The sequence below is a fragment of the Pteropus vampyrus genome, unplaced genomic scaffold (genome assembly GCF_000151845.1).
Source record: "Pteropus vampyrus isolate Shadow unplaced genomic scaffold, Pvam_2.0 Scaffold326, whole genome shotgun sequence".
In the NCBI taxonomy this organism is placed as follows: Eukaryota; Metazoa; Chordata; class Mammalia; order Chiroptera; family Pteropodidae; genus Pteropus; species Pteropus vampyrus.
Window position 1 is genome coordinate 584304 of NW_011889107.1, and position 14428 is coordinate 598731.

General features: G+C 34.9%; 1 protein-coding gene across 4 annotated transcripts in view; it reads left to right on the forward strand.

Annotated features, from left to right (window-relative positions):
- Positions 1–14428, forward strand: part of FOXJ3 (forkhead box J3) — a 112052-nt gene that overhangs the window by 43999 nt on the left and 53625 nt on the right. For all 4 annotated transcript variants that reach the window (XM_023521965.1, XM_023521966.1, XM_011377933.2 and 1 more), the window contains one exon: positions 6573–6647. In XM_023521965.1, the coding sequence (XP_023377733.1) occupies positions 6573–6647 (75 nt within the window). The remainder of the gene's footprint in view (positions 1–6572; positions 6648–14428) is intronic.

The window sequence follows — 14428 nt, forward strand, 5'->3', positions numbered from 1 at the left end:
AAAGAAGTAAAAGAGAAGAAATAGGAATAGGTAGAGAAGGATTGTGTTGCTTTTAGAACTAGAAAACACACCAGAGAGATTATCTGGTCCATTCTGTTGCTTTAGGCAGACCTTAATGTTTCCAGAGATTGCTGCTTAATAATTATTCTTTTTAAAAAGTTTCTTCCACACCATTAGGTACCTAGAACTTGCCATGATCACCTTTAGATTTATTTTTGTAAGCATAGAAATGTTTTGAGCATTTCAAATGGAGACAAATGGAAACTGGTTTTTCTCTTCCTTTGTTGAGGTTCTAGCTTTCTTTTCAGGGTTTACTTCCCATTCATTGTCCTTAGATTTGTTTAGCACACTCCTGCAATCTGTGCTCACTATATCTTCTTTAGGTATAGAGGGGATGAGTTAGGGGAAAATGGGAGGTCATTTAGTATTTGTGAAGTTAGTTTGTATTGGTTGAAGGAGGGTGGAAGAAAGATCCTAAAGTGATTGTGAACCACCTTCCCAGAAATGGAGAGGCACTAAAGTCACCCAGAGGATAAAATGTCATGGTCACTCAAAAGGATTCAAATAGAATTTTAAAATGTAGATAAAACTCCCTTTTATTTTGTGCCAGGGCATTGAAGAGAGATTACATATTAAAAATTAAAAATAACTCTTTGAATATTCCATAAGAATTTAAAAACACTCTTTGAATTTTCCATTATTGAATGATTTTGTAAACTGAACTACAGGAAAAGGAATTAAAATTTTTGTGCTATTCACTTTACTAAAGAAAATTAATGTGTTACTGGAGTATAGGGTAATAAAAAAAATACATAAGAGTGGTATGTGTATGTGGGAGTGTATTTGCTACTTTTTATGTGGGGAAAAATAATTAAAAATGTATTATGTATTTGCTTATCGTTGTAAACAGAAATTTAGGAATAACAAAGTAGGAACAAACATAGTTACTTATAGGGGATGGATGAAACAGAGATAGAAGGGATATAGAAGGGAATAAGATTTTGAAAATAAATAGAAAATAAAAAAGGATGGAAGACAGAAACCTTAAACTGAATATAGAAACAAATAAGCCTTATGTCATATCAAATGGGTAATGGAATCACTCAGCAAAAAAGATTGAGACACTTTGACAAGAGCATTCTGACTCTTCCTTCTTGGGATATATACTAAAGGTTGAAAAGAATTGCAAAGAAATCATGAACTTAGTAGATTTGTCTTTGGTAGCGATATTTTTCTAGAGTCAGCCTTTACCTCCAATAACCCAAAGAAAAGTTGAGAAGTTGCAAGCAATTCTGAGACTGTTTTATGTGCATGGTAGGGTAGAAGAGATGAGTACATGTATTGATGTTTTGGAGAACCAGGGCTCTCAATACAAGAAGGGAAATACGAGTAGGAATGTGGTTGTTGATTTGAATTGGAAGTGCCAGTTTAAACTCAAGCTTAAAATAAAAATCACTTAGGGTGTTTTTAAAATTTAGATTCCTGTGTCACAATTCTGGAGATTTTGAGTTAGTAATACTGGATGGAGCCTAGGAATCTGCATTAAATTCATCTCAAGTGATTCTAGTGCAAGTAGATTGTACTTTTGAGAAACTCTTTTTGGGGCTGGTGTTTTCAAGGCCAACCAGTATGCCTTGATCAGTTATTTAACCTGGGTCATTTTTTTCCAGGTTAACCTGGACCATCCTAGTTATTTCTACCTCTCTATTCTTCCAACTTTTTTTCTTGGGGTTGTTAGAGGTAGGGTCTGCCCAAGTTGTGAGATCTGAAGTAATCTCTTTTCTTGAGAGAGAGAGAGAGAGAGAGAGAGAGAAAATACACATGTCTTGGCCTTTGTATCTCTCTGGTTGTTTTTAACTTTCTAAATAAACTTTTTGTATTTTTTAAAAACATATTTGCGATTACCATATGAAAAGCATTGTACTCTGGGTTCTGAGTTGATAGACAAAGTCCCTATCCTTATGGAGCCTACTTACATTTTAGTATAGAATACAATGTGGAGGAGAAAGACAATTAAACAAATCATTGCAAGTGTGATGAGAAATTCAGGGCAATAAGGAAATTTATTACAGTGAGCCCTAACCTAATAATATATGAAAGCAGAAAGGACTTCCCTTAAGAACTGATATTTAAACCAAGGACAAATTGAAAGTTGAGTAGACTCAGATGAAGGGATGAAGTAAATAAAGCTGAGGGTAGTAATCTTTGCAGTGGGAACAATAAATGTAAAGTCTAGAGGTGAGAGAGAACATGGGAGAGGATGCGTATAGACAGTAAGGGAGGGTCAGATCATGAAGAGCCTTTCAAGGCTTTGTTACGGATTTTGGATTTTATAGGAAATGCAATGGGAAGTCATTGAAAAGTTTTAAGTGACAGGGTAACATCAGATTCACTTTGTGAAGAGACAACTGCCTGCAAGGTGGAGAGTGGTGGAGATGGGACAAATTGAGGAAGGCAGAAGGTGATTCTTAGGTAGCTATTGTACTAGTTTTGGTGAGACTGGTGTCCTGGACTGGAGTAATAACAAGAGATGGGATAAAATAGATAGATCAAAGGTAGGCTTAATAAGATTTGGTGACAGATTTATTTTAGATGATGAGGAGGTGGGGGTAGTTAAAGATGCCTTAGAGATTTCTGATTGGAACAGTTATGGAAATAACTGTCTTTAAACTGAGAAGGGAAAACTGGAAGATCACACTGGGGTTAAAGATTGGTTTAGTTTAAAACATGTTGAATTTGAGGTGTTTCTGGAGATATCTAGAAGACTGTTGAAATTATATGTTAGAAATGCATGAGAAAGGTCTAGTTTGGAGATCTAGGTAGATTTAAGTATCACAGATAGTCATTGAAGCCATGGCTGTAGATGAGATTGCTTAGGTAGCAAATGTAGAAATGAAAAAAGGACATAGGGCAGAGCCTTGACGATTTCTAACATTTCAGCGTTTTAGAAGAGGGTACCGAAGTAGAGATGTGTTCTTCCCCTGAAACCATTTTGAAAATATGACTGTCTTGATTTCTTCTGACTATCTTGATTTTCGCCCCCATCTGGGACTTTAAAGATGGGTAGATGAACTCCAGTTTGTCTGATTGGTTCTTTTTCTTGTCTTTTAGATTTGGACTGAGTATTTTTTATGATTCCATTTTATCTCCACCATTATTTTATTAGTTATACCTCTTCCTAAATTTTGTTTTAGTGATTACTGTATGGTTTACCACATCTTTTACTTGTTACATTCTACCTTCAAATACAGGATTTTTTGTACAGTGTAAAAACTTTATAAACCTTAAACTTCTCATTCCTCTGACTCACCCTTTGTGCTGCAGTATCATACATTTTACTTTTACATGTTCTAAACCCTATAATTGTTATGTTTGTTGTAGACAGTCATCTTTTTAAGGCATTATTAATAACAAAGTGTTTTTTTTTAATTTACTTTCATTTTTAGAGTTTCTGAAACTCCTCATTTTTTGTTTTTTGTTTTTGTAGATTTTAGTTTCCATTTGGTACCATACTTTATTTCTCTGTGCACATCTTTATTTTTTTCTCTCTTTGCCTCTAAGATATTCTCTTCAGTTTGATTTTAAGCATTTTGACTGTAATGAATATAGGTCTGTGGATTTTTAATTTATTCTGCTTGGTGTTCTTTGAAATTCCTGCATCTGTGATTTGATGTCTTGCATTATTTTTGGGAGAGTCTTGGTTGCTACTTCACATGTTTTTCTGCCTTGTTCTTTTTCTTTTCTCCTTCTGAGACTCATTACTTTGTATGATCCACAGCCTTGGATGATTTTTTTTTTAAGTAAGTAAGTAAGTGTGTGTGTGTGTGTGTGTGTGTGTGTGTGTGTGTGTGTGTGTGTGTGTGTCAGTGTCAGTTTAGATGATTTCTGTTCATCTATCCTCAAGATGTCAGAGCCTTTCCCTAGTTGTGTCCAGTCTGCTGATGAGCCCATCTAGGGAATTCTTGATCTTTGCTTATGTGTTCTATTTCTGTTATTTACATTTGACTCTTATAGTTTTCACATCTCTGTTGAAATTACCCATCTCTTTATGCAAGTCGTCCACTTTTTTCTTCTTGGCATTTGAGCATATTAGTCATGATTAACTTAATGTTCTTGTCTGATAGTTCTAACACCTGAATCATCTCTCAGTTGGGTTTTATGGATTATCTCTTGACAATAGGTTTTTTCCCTTCTTCTTTGTGTCTTAAGATTTTGACTGAGTACCAGATGTATGTCTAGAAGAATGGTAGAGAATGAGGTAAATGGTATTTATACTTGTAAATGGACAGGCATCTATTGTCCAAGGTCATTAATGTGCGTAGTTGAATCAGTCTATCAGTACTTGAGCTGGATTTGGGTTTTGTTGTTGATATCTTTACCTTCAGTGTACCTTTACATTGTATCTTTACATTCCTCTACCAGTAGGCTCCTATTACCTTATGGTTGGAGTGAGGGGCTTACGTGCTATAGGGTTTTCTCAGTTTTCCTGCTTTCTCTTCAGATTTTAGTTGTCTCTCCTCACCTTGCTACTGATGGGGGTCTTTCCATGCTCTTGCCCTTTCTCTATCAGTAGACTTGTTGTTTTCACTGCTAGACTTGTGGTAGGGGCTAGAGGTTTTCTCTGTTGTCTTTGTTCAGCCTTAGTCTTACTCAGGCCCTTGGACTTGGGAATGGGGCCTTTTCAGTGTTTCTTTCCTTCAGCCAACTAGCTTTATGTCTGTAGTTGCTTTTGGGTGGGAGTTTCCTGCTCCTCCCACAGCTATAGCTGACCTCAACCTTGAATATTATATTGGCATAGGATATTGGGAGCAAGGTAGTTTCTGACACTTGTCCTAGAGGTAAGAAGATTTTGCTTCTATCCTTCCTCTATTAGCAGTAGATCTTTGCCTGTGTCCTGGGAAAGGGTTTCCTATTCTTAGAAGCAGAAGGGTTTTGTTTCCATTCTTCCCTCAGAAGCAATCTTTGCCAGAGTCTTACGAGTGAAAGGTTTTGCTTCCTGTACCTCAAACTTAAGTTTTTGGCTTTGTAAGATCTATAGAAGTGGGTGGGGCTTTGCCTCCCACTGTGGCTGTCAGTATTTCTTTTCTTGCCTATGTCATAAAGGAGACTTTCTTTGGTCTCCTTGCTTAACCCTCAGTCTTTCTTGTGAGCATATGGTGGAGGCCATGAGGAAGAGCTTGAGAGTGAGTGAGAACTTCTCTTGTGTCTGGGGCCCTAAACCGACACACTAGCCCAGCTTGGCTTTTCAAATTTTAGCTAATTTCTTGGATGGTTGCATGGTGGCCACTTCTTTCTCCCATGCTCTGCCAAAAGGTTTGTCCCCTTTCTCATTGTATGGGCTTGTCCCTCTTTGGAATTTCATTCTTTGGAACTGCCTTGCAACCTCAGCTCTGATGCAGCTCAAAAATAATTATGATTTTTTTTTTTTTTTTTTTTTTAGCTAACTCATTATTTTTTCATTGTTTGGGAGGGATCATCATTCTTTGTAGCTGTTTATATCCTAAGCAGAAATGGAACTCCCATTCATGTTTTAAATTGATGTTTTGGTAATAAGCTAGGATTGAATTTATATTCATCTTTTAAAAACTTCTTTAATCCCAATATTACCTCTTGAGGGGAAGTTTTAATATATAGGCATTGTTGTTAGAGTTTTGAATTTTATATTAAAAATAAAATAGACATCATGCCAAAAAACAACCTCCCGAAATTCTGAGTGGTGGCTAAATGCAGTTGGAGGATCTCTCCACCAAATAACTTGGCCATTTTGGAACAAACCTAATTATGGAATGGATCTTGGAGCATTTCGTTAAGAAGAAATGGCCTTTGGGTGTTTTCTGTAAAAACTGTGGTACAGTCCTACTTATTCATGGAAAATTTCCTATTTCACAGTTTCTCCAGGTCTCCAAGTTCCTTTTCCTGCCATCTAAGTTGGTTACTCTTTCTGCTACATCGTGGAACCTAAATGTTCTTGCTAGCTCTCTGTAGCGAGTGTCTTTCCATTTTTTCTTATAGATAGCACTGAGAACCTAATTGGTGTCTGTATCCTCTTGTAATGGAACAGTGGAATTTTTTTTTTAACTCATTAAAAAGTGATAGTACGTACGCTTTATAGATCATTCGAACATTGCAGAAAAGTAAAAGAAGAAATACCACCTTTAATTCCATTTAGAATAGCTCTAGCTTGTTTCGAAGAATGAATGAATGAACGAATGAATGAATCACAAAGTCATAATACGTATAATTTTATATTTGGCATTTCATATTTAGCATTAATCATAGGCATCTTCCTACGTCATTAAAAGGTCTTAATAAACATTTAGAATGTGACACATATTTTATTTGGAGTTTGGTAATATCCATTAGAAACTCTTTTCCAATAATTACTTCCCTTTGTAGCATTCATGATTTGAAAATCAAAAAGGTTTAAATTTTGAAGTTCATTTAAAAAGCTTATTCCATTTGTAATTGTATTCCAGTGCATAGAGATATTTAGATTTCTGATTCTGTTTTTAAAGGTGGGTGTTGTTTTTGGATGCCAATGATGATATATGGCTTTTCTTCTTTAATTTCAGAATTCCATACGACATAATCTGTCGCTGAACAAGTGTTTCCTTAAAGTGCCTCGATCCAAGGATGACCCCGGAAAGGTAGGATTTATTTATTTTTTAATAATTGGATTCTTCATTATATCTTGTCATGTTTATATTGAAGCTATATCTGTTAACTAAAGAGAAAGAATTGGAATGAGATCATTCAAGTTCATTGATCAGGAACATTTGTGAAATAGCAAGTCCTTCACCCCATTCTACGCTCCCGCCCCCACTCCCACCCCCATTTTAGTTGGTATGCTTCAAGAGCCAGCCAGGCAGGGAGAGCTTTCTTTTTAAGCTGTGGGAAACTAGCTAGGGTCGAGCTGGTTGTCTGTTTTAGTTTGTTGTTTCTAATCTGGTTTTTGTTTGGTTGTTTTCTTAAGTGTATGTATTAAATTAAATTTGGTTTTTGAACTGGTTGTCAGGAACCACAGTTTATTAATTATTACATATAAGAGGTGGATTTGTGTGTAATTGACAAGTGGAAGTAATTCTCACCCTAAAATAAAATTCTTTGTTATTTCTCTGTTTTCTTGGTTGCTGTTTTTTCTTCTTCATTCCATTTATCTCCAGCCATCATTACATTTTTAGTATTTTATCTTTTTTGTTGTTTTGTTTCAATAGCCATGTCAACTGCACTGCAGTACTAGTTGCTTGGTTTCTAAGCCCAGAGTACTTGGTTGGACCATATTTGGTTGTCACAATAAATTATTAGATTAGGACTTTGAGTCATTGTATCTCTTGGCAAGCATGCATTCTTGTTTGAATGGTTAGACTTCTTGTTGTCTTTTTGAAGCTAACTGTCCCTGGAAAAAAATTTTCTAAAATGTAATTCTGGTCATGTTATCACTCTGCTTAAAAGTATTCCCCAGTGTTTTGAAGATGTTTCTTTTACAAAATACCCTTTACTATATTTTTCTTGATCTGCCTTTTCATCTGTGCTTCACCTCATTCAAGACCCACTATGAGGAACTACTCGAAGTTTCCCAAACATGTCTTTCATATGGTCTTCTCTTAATGTACAAACTCCCTTCTTCTGCTTGTCCAACCTACTCCTCGTCCTTAAAGATCTGACTGCAGCATTACTTCTCTGAAGCTTTTTTTCCTCTCACATACTTCAAATGAGTTTGTCGTTCCTTCTTTTGAATGTTTCTTTGTCATTATTGAAGGAGCTCCTAACTGATATCCTTGGAGTTACTACCCCCAGTTTATGGTAACTTTCACATAGTAGCCAGCAATCTTTCAAAAATGTAAACCTAATCCTATATGTACTCTTTAAAATCTTCATTGGTTATCTACTGACCTTAGGTTAAAGTCTAAATTATGAGGGTAGGGGTCATGTGTATATTGTTCACTTTTTAGCCCCAGTTGGTTACACAGTGGCTGGTGGCACTGAAGAGATACTCTTGTTGAATGAATGAATATCCTCTGCTGGGTGGTTAATTTATGATTAGAGATGGAAAGTTACTCATTTCTGTTGTAAAGCAGGCACTCTTAAATAATGAATGTTTTATAGCACCATCTATGATTTGCCCTGTCAAGTTGGTTCTTAAGATTGAATAGATTATTATAATAGTCGTCTTATTTGATCCAGTTTATTATTGTCTGTGTTCATAACTCTCCAAGGTTGTGACCAGGAGTTGGTGAAATTTTTCTTTTTTATAAAAAAAAAAAAAAGAAGAATTTTAACTTTACAGTTGCTTCATTAGTTTCCTATGGACAGTGAGTATATATAAATCTGACTGAAAATGTTCTTAAGAGTTTAAGTGATTATCTATTTTACTAGAGTTCTATGAAGGCATTAATTGGATTCTGTAGACATTTGGTTCAGATTCCATTTTTAAATGAGGTTTAAATCATTAAAAAATTTTTAAAAACCCATACATGAACACTTAACTTTAGTATTATGTACTAAATTTTAACCAGTTGGAGACCTGTTTTTTTTTTTTTTTAATTGTGTTGTCCAGTTTTCTTTTGTGCAGAACTTAAAGCTTTTCTACCTTTAATTAAATAGTATCATGGGGTAAGGCAGGTGTGGAGAACATAGCTTACTCTTTACAAGTATTCTTCTTTGAATCAGAATTGTCTTACTAATGTGCGACCAAAACAATGTACAGAAATAAATTGAATCCTGAAAGGTTAGTAAAAGCTTTCAATTTTTACCATTAGTCTCCAATTTTAAACTTTGTTTTTATCAAAACACATCATTGTTATTGAATTTGGTCATAATCACACATTTAATCTTATATACTAATATAGTCATTTTTATTTTCAGTCTCAGGGTGAGATTTAAATACCCATTATACTTACTGATTTTGGACAGAAGTAAATCTGACCTTATGAAATACATTTATGTGAGTAAAATCATTATTTTGTTTAAAAAGTGTTGAAAACCTCAGATCTAGTCCATTTTGTAGAAGAGGAAAGCTAAGGCCAATAAATGAAGAATGACTTGCCCAGGTTCAGGGTGGAATTAAGTGTATTGGCCAGACTTATTTGCAAGTCACAGAAACCTATAACAGACCAACTTAAGGGAGAAAATGTCTGCAGTAAGAACTGGAGCCTGATTCTTAAATTTTGTCACCAGGAATGTCTTTCTCCATCCCTTAGCTTCTCTGGTGGTTGCATTTTCAGCCAATTTAGTGGCAGAGATGGCCATCAGTAGCTTCTGTCTTACTGTCTGCTCATTTCGCAGAAAGAGACTGTTTGGTGTCTTCCCCCCAAAGCCACCTGGAGTACAGCAACTGTCTTTTAGTGCTGAACAAGCAGAATACTCTTGGTTTCTTGGTTCCTAGACTAGTGCTTTTTCCACTAGTCTAGGAACCTTTCAATCTTCCTTGAGAGGGAGGCCAAAATGTTAGTTAAATTTTGGTACTTATGAATTGTTTTTTCTTTTTGTATTACAGTGTTTCCTGGCATTTGAGGAGCTTTTCCAAAACCACCCTCACCACAGTGGGAGAAAACCATTGAGCCAAGGTGGGGTGGGAGTAGTTTTGGGTCTTTGGGTATGGGGTGGACTTTAACCCCTTAGGATTTTGCTAGCTACTGCCATGACCCAGATGGGTCCAAGGGGTAGAGGTAGAAGTAGCTCTTATAGAATCTTTCCTGTATTTTTATGGTATAGCTTCCTGTTCAGTGTACTACCAGAAAGGTAGCCTAAGCCTAAGCTTAAAAGCCAGCCTAAGCTTAAAGCATATTGTTGAATTACAGATGTTTTTATATGGCTGTTTATTCCTAACACAATCCTTCATTTTCCAGAAGCTGTTGTCATAAAAGCCCTTAATATTTGATATCCTCCCATGTGCATTGATGGTCTGACATTCATTTTCTTCTGTTCCCCGGAACTAATTTCAAACAACCACATTATTGTTTCCTTTACAAAGGAACATAAACAAAATTATAACTCCACTATGTTTTTTGGGACAGATTTCTATTTTTTCTTGATTACAACCCCATTTCTGCATCCTACAGTCTGTCTCTATTTTTTTATTCCTGTCTTTTATCTCCTCTCTTTTCATTAGCTTTATTTTCTGTATTTTGGTCTGGTTTTCTGATCTAATTTTTTTTAAAGTCTTCCTATTTTGCAGTTTACACATGCTTAATTATCTTGAAGGTAAATATTTTGCTTACATTATGGAAAAACAAATTCTATCAGCTAAATTTAGTTTAAAGATATAGAGTTCTTTTTCTTTGCTCTCCACTTAATCTTTTCTCAACCTTAATCCCTCTTCTCCCCCTCAGAAAAATGATACTTTTGACTTAAAAGGAAAGAAAAGATGATAGGAAATAGTTTCAACAATTGCACAATTAATTGGCAGCAATGGGCTCTAATAGGGCTGAGATGATAGGTAAGAAGTTTAAGACCCTATGAAGGCCACCTGCTTGTTCTGGGAGAGATAGCTGTAATGGATTTATAATAGCCCCTTTTGTGTGTGTTGGGTAACTTTTTCTTTCCTGGGAATAGGAAGGTGGTAACATCAGTGGCTGTGAAGATTGGAGTCTTCTGGTTAGTGAAGAAACAAAGTCATTGCTAGAGAATTAACTTTTGGAAGTTCTGAGAGCATGATTTTTTTTCTTTTCTTGTCTTCTTTCATAGTGTAAGGGACCATAACATAATTGACTGATCTCTTTTTTCCAAAGGGTATTTTTTTGGGGGCCCTGTTAGTATTGTGTTGTATTTATTCGTAATTTGTCTGTTATTTGTTGGTATCCTGTTTTGGTTACTTTATTTGTAGGAAGATGTAGAGAAACCAGAGAAGTTTAAGAGAACATGTGGTATAACATTAAGTGATAAACAGTATTGCAGGAATCATAGATATGTACCCTGAAGAAGGAAGATAAAAATGTAATTTTAATACTTATCTTTAATACATGATTTTTGTGAGGAAAAAATTGACCTCTTTCTATGTCTTTGTATAAATTCAGATAGGAAGTAGAATTTAAAGATAAGCAAGAGTTTGATTGGACAGAAATAAGGACATCATATTTCTTGGAGTGAAAAAACACTGGTAGGTTTCCCAAGGGAGGCTTTAGACTTTCTCTCTTCTGAAGCACTTTAAGGATAGTTGAGATTGCTAACCTTTGTGACTTTAATTCATGGTAAGTAAGAATTGTGGTTGAAGGCTGAAAAGAAGATATGATCAGGTTTAGCTGAGGGACTAAACAGAACAAAGTTGAGAGAGAATAAGGAATTAAGAGAATTAATGTAAGTATTAACATGAGGTCCAAGAATGAAGAAATGGAGCACCACAATCAAGATACAGAACAGTATTGTCCCTTGGTAGTCAGCCCACCCCCACTTCCCAACCCCTGCCCAGGCCCTGGCAACTAGTATTGATCTGTTTTCTGCCCCTATAATTTTGCCTTTTTTCATAAGTTCATACAAATAGGACTCATACAGTAGGTAGGTGGCTCTTTGAGTCTGGCTTCTTTCGCTTAGCATAATGCGTTTGATATCTATCCATGTTGTTGTATCAGCAGTTCCATTTTATTTTACATATTCCATTAGATGGATTTATCACAGCTTAATCAACATTTGAAGCACATGTGGGTTGTTACCAGTCATAAGTTCATTTGACCATCAAGTTCTTTTAAACAAACTCAGTAATTAATTTGACATATACTGAGATACAAGACAAAGAGTAAATTCCTTAATGATCTCTCCTGGGCAACACTTAAGCTAATTTGATAGTCAGTATATTTAAAAGGAATAGAAACATGCATTTGTTTGATAAGAATGTTTCAGGGACTTGAGCTGGCATTGGAATGGTTAATGTCTATACATTCAGCCTCCTGGCCAGCCAAACTGCCTGCCTTTGAGTGCCTCCTGTGTATTTTGACTATTCATAACCAATTTTTGTGGCCTGAGAAAAGTGACTGTTTAACCTTTTGTCCCAACTAGAAACTTCTGAGAATGAAAGAGAGTGTTATTCTTAATTATGCTTAGGCATCAGGCATAAACCAAGACCGAGATTGAGAAGTACGTTCACTCTATCTATATGGTGCATTATGGTGCATGCAGAGGCTGTGCCTTGGAGCTATGGGCAGTTATGAGGAGCAGCATTCTAAGATGTTGAAGGTTTAAAAAACTCTTTTAAACTGAATTGCCAAATCTAAACTGGGAGAGTAAAAAAGCATTGAAACATGGTATGAAGCCAAAGAAGTCAGGGACAAATGGGATCCGGTACTATGTAGGGCTTCTGAAATGGCATGCTTGAGAGCTAAGGAAGAGTAGCGAATAGTCAGTGATGATTCACTTTACCAATGAGCATATACACTTGGCAGTAGGGTTTTTAACTAACCCTACTGCCAAGTGTATATGCTCATAAAAACATACAGTTTAGCTATTTGGAATGGTAGGCTATCTATCATAGGGACTGCTTTCCCCAGGAATATGAAATTAATAATTAGCTTCTTGAGTTTATTTATACCTATTGAGACAATGGCATTTTTACTAGGCTATTTAAATCTGGGAGCTGTTAAAAGACAGTGTGTGATAGAGCAGGGTATTTTGTGTTGTAATGATTAATGGCATTTAGGCTATTGTTGGTCTTTGACATACCTTTATTTCTGAAGCACTTTCTATATTTTGATTACCTTAATTTTCCTGAAGTTTTTAAATTATCTGTGTTATTGATTTGATCACTTCTATTTAAGAATGCTGCCTAGTATTCAATTGGGCACACTGTTTTTCCTCTCTAGAATTAATCTTTGTTTTAGGATATCTTGAAGTTGGCAGTTGATTTGTTTTTGGAAGATGTTTTCAAAGCCACACAATTGTAGTTTATGATTCTTCAGACTTAGACATTGTAATCTTCCTCAGGAGGACATCGACTTGCTGAACCAGAATTGTTGATATGAATTAATAATGTCTACATTTGTATATTACTTTACAGATTAGGGAGCTATTTTACATGTATTATCTCTGTCCTTAAGACAAGCCGATAGTCAGGCCCCAATTTTAGATAGTGATCTCTAAGTCTATAGTAGATTTTTCTGTAGTAGATTGGTTCACATAAACCTTACACATAATGGAACCTAATGTAAGTAGAATCATTCGGTGTATATTCTTTTTATGTCTAGCTTCTTTCACTTAGCATAATGTTTGTGATGTTATTACATATGTCAATTGTTTGTTTCTTATTATTGCTAAGTAGTATTCCATTGTAGGAATATGCCACAATCTTTTTTTATCCATTTATCTTTTAGTGGACATTTGGATTGTTTTCAGTTTTGGGCCATTATGAACAAGCTACTAGGAAATTCTTCTACAAGTTTTCTGTGGACATATACTTTCATTTCTCTTGAATGAAAGAATAATTGCTTTGTCAAGGGCAGGTGGAAGATTAACTTTATAAGAAACTGGCAAACTTTTTCCAAAGTAGTTGTGTATTTTACATTCTCAGTAGCAATGCATGAAAGTTCCCAGTTGTTCCACATCCTAGCTAACAGTTGGTATTACCTATCTTTTTCATTTTAGCCATTTCAGTGTGTGTGGAGTGGTATCTCATTATGGTTTTGTTTTGAATTTTCCTGATGACCATTGGTGTTGAGCTTTTTTTCACATGCTTGCTAGTCATTTGTATATCTTCTCCAAAGTTTCTTTTAAAGTCTTTTGCCTTTTTTTTTTTTAATTGGTTATTGTTATTGCTGAGTTGTAAGAGTTTTTTACACATCCTGGATATGTCTTGTCTTGGATTTATATTGTGTAAATATTTTTTTTTCAGACTGATTTGCCTTTTTGTTTTTATAATAGTGTCTTCAAAAGAGTGGACATTTTGGATTTTGATGAAGTCTAATTTATTAATTTTTAATTAGTGATTAGTAACTTTTAGTCCTGTATGGAAAGTCAACCAGAGTCATGAAAATTTTCTCTTCTGTTTTCTTCTCTAGGTTTTTAATAGTTTTTATTTTACATTTACGTCTGTGATTCATTTCAAATTCCTATTAGAGTATAGTGTGTTTAATCTTCCTGTTGAATTTTTTTCTTTATGAAATGTTCTCAGTTTCTTAAAATACTCTGTCTTAAAGTTTACTTTGTGTGATATTAATATAGCCACCACAGCTTTCTTATACAACTTCGTGATACATTTTTTTTTTCTAGTATTTTACTTGTAGTCTATAAAGGTATTTATATTTGAAGTGAGTCTCATAAACAGCATATAACCATTGGCTCTTGCTTTTTAAATTCAGTCTAACAATCTTTGCAATCTAATTGGAGTTCTTAATCTATATTTAATATGATTATTGGTATGATTGCTGTTTTTCTTTTGTTCCTGTATTGCTTTATTTCTGCAACCTTTGGGGATAATCAAAAATATATACTATTCTATTTTATT